The sequence below is a fragment of the Octopus sinensis genome, unplaced genomic scaffold, assembly GCF_006345805.1.
Source record: "Octopus sinensis unplaced genomic scaffold, ASM634580v1 Contig17118, whole genome shotgun sequence".
Classification (NCBI taxonomy): Eukaryota; Metazoa; Mollusca; class Cephalopoda; order Octopoda; family Octopodidae; genus Octopus; species Octopus sinensis.
Window position 1 is genome coordinate 12,501 of NW_021834813.1, and position 2,500 is coordinate 15,000.

At 33.9% G+C, this 2,500-nt stretch overlaps 1 protein-coding gene across 1 annotated transcript in view; it reads left to right on the top strand.

Moving 5' to 3' along the window:
* Window positions 1-543: 543 nt before the first annotated feature.
* The window catches only part of LOC115231007 (sex peptide receptor-like), a 3,581-nt gene continuing 1,624 nt past the window's right edge, over window positions 544-2,500 (top strand). Inside the window, exon 1 of the mRNA XM_029801101.2 lies at window positions 544-2,500. This exon is cut by the window's right edge and continues 1,624 nt beyond it. Coding sequence (XP_029656961.1) covers window positions 1,892-2,500 — 609 coding nt within the window. The 5' untranslated portion in view covers window positions 544-1,891.

The following is a 2,500-nucleotide window of genomic DNA, read 5'->3' on the forward strand; positions in this document are numbered from 1 at the left end:
TCTGACAATGCATGAAAGCAAAATGGAATAGAGTGCCCAGTAGAACTGTTACAAAAGGTTTGCCTCCTTGGCATGGCCTGAATAATCAGCTGGCAGAAACGTAAGCACGTCGGGCGAAATGCTAAGCGGTATTTCGTCTGCCATTACGTTCTGAGTTCAAATTACGCCGAGGTCGACTTCGCCTTTCATCCTTTCGGGGTCGATAAATTAAGTACCAGTTACGCACTGGGGTCGATATAATCGACTTAATACCTATGTCTGTCCTTGTTTGTCCCCTCTATGTTTAGCCCCTTGTGGGTAATAAAGAAATAGGTATTAGATAGTTGAAAAGAACAGATAGCACAGTGCCATAGGCTGCAAGCAGCAAGCCTGCTATGCATGCAAGACTCCAAGAGCTCCAACAAAACCTGAGATAAAAGAAATAATGATAATAATTTAATGTCCATATTCCATAATAATAATAATAATTGTCCTACTTTATTTCTATATTTTAATTTATTTCATTTATAATTTAATTTGTTTTCTCTTTTTTATATTTTTCAGACGACAGCAAGTTGTGGTGGCCACTTCAGAATTTGTGATTTTCATAAAACCAATCCAGGCTCCTGCTGTGTCTGCCACTGACAGCTCTGATATTAATGCTATCAGCTGCACAAAGCTGTAATCAATACAACCAAATCTATGATCTATGTGCTACTTTTATTTAAATGCCATGCTGCCAAGTATGAGAGACATTCTCAACACTTACAAAGAACCATATGCTACCGATCAAAACCTTCGGAAAATACAACTCTATTCAGGAACATAATTAGCTCAGCTACAAATGGAGCCAAGCCCTACGTTTAAATATCTTGGAACTTTATAGTCTATATGAAGACCAGTTCTTAGAAGCTACAGTTTCTTTCTCTCACCTGTTCTTATTGCAATCAATTATCTTTACACCTTATATCTCTCACTCTATTCAACTTTTTTTTCTCTCTCTCTTTAACATTATTATTTTCATATATTCACTTGTTTTCTTTCCATCCAATTTTTTTTTGATTTCCTTAACACCATCATCTAACCATTATTTATTCTTGTAGTTTTGAATACTAGTGTCTTTGAATAACAACAAATATAACAATACTACTAATAATAATAGTAATCACACAACAAAAAAATAATAAACAAGTGAAACGAAAAAGAGAGAGAGAAATAGGAAATTTCCCAAAAAATACAAGAAATATTAAATTATAAAAGGAAATTTTTAACATTGAAAAGGAGAAAAAAAAATTTACAAGTTGTAGAAAAATAAAAGAGGTAAAAAAAGAAGCATAAATTTTTAAAGAACTAATTGAAATCAAGCGAAAGTGTGTTGCAGTTATTGTAACTACACTCAAATACTTTAAAAACCAATTGCGAACTGTGGTTATAAACACATATAAACACATATTTATACTACAGTTATATACATATTATAATATATATATATATATTTATATACACACATACATGTTGACATTTATTTGGTGATATATTAAAAGAAAATATACAAGGATATCTGCACGCAGCCACCCACAAACACACATACATACACACATGCATATATGCATATTCTTTCACTGATTAATTCAGATAATCTGTAAAATGAACAAATTATCAAACTGTATGATATTATTCAAAGCAGATCAAAAGCAAAACAAAAACAGAGAAAAAGGAAAACGCAAAAAAAAGTAAAAAGAATAATCACAATCCAGTTTCCTTTGTCAGGGATTGAACCATTGGAAACTGTTGAACATTCTGGTCCCCGACCCTACCCTTTTTTGTTTAAAGTTCGAGTCTCTTGTCTTTCATTCATAAATTCTTCAGTTGTCTTTAAAAAAAAAAAAACCGTTTTCCAAGCAACAGTGATATGGCAAACATGAACCAAATCAATCTTGATTTTATTAAAAATGAAAGTGCTTATGATTTAAACTTGACCACTACATTGAGTTCAAGCCCCTCCCAGCAACAGGATTCATCTCACACTTATAACTTGGTCACCTTTTATCTTATGGGTGTTGGTGGCATGACAATCTGCTGCCTTGGTATCATCGGGAATATACTCTCTTTCATTGTGTTGACACGAAAAACGATGAAGTCTTCGACGTATACATATCTATCTGGCCTTGCCATTTGTGATTTGCTGGTGTTGATCACATCCGTACTTATGTTCCATAAAGATATCAAATACCCTGAACGAGGGGTAATCTATTGGACAGATAACTACTACTCAGAAATGTTTCCTATTGTCCATCCACTGGCGGTTACCTTCCAAATAACGTCAGTATGGTTGACATTAGCATTTACTGTAGATCGTTATATTATGATATGCCATCCTTTCAAAGCAGAGCGCATGTGTGATATTTCAAGAGCACGCCGGGTGGTTCTGGCACTGTACCTTGGAGGAGTTATTTTCAATATTCCACGGTTCTTAGAATATGAGACAAACACTGTAGAACTACCAAATAATATCACAAGG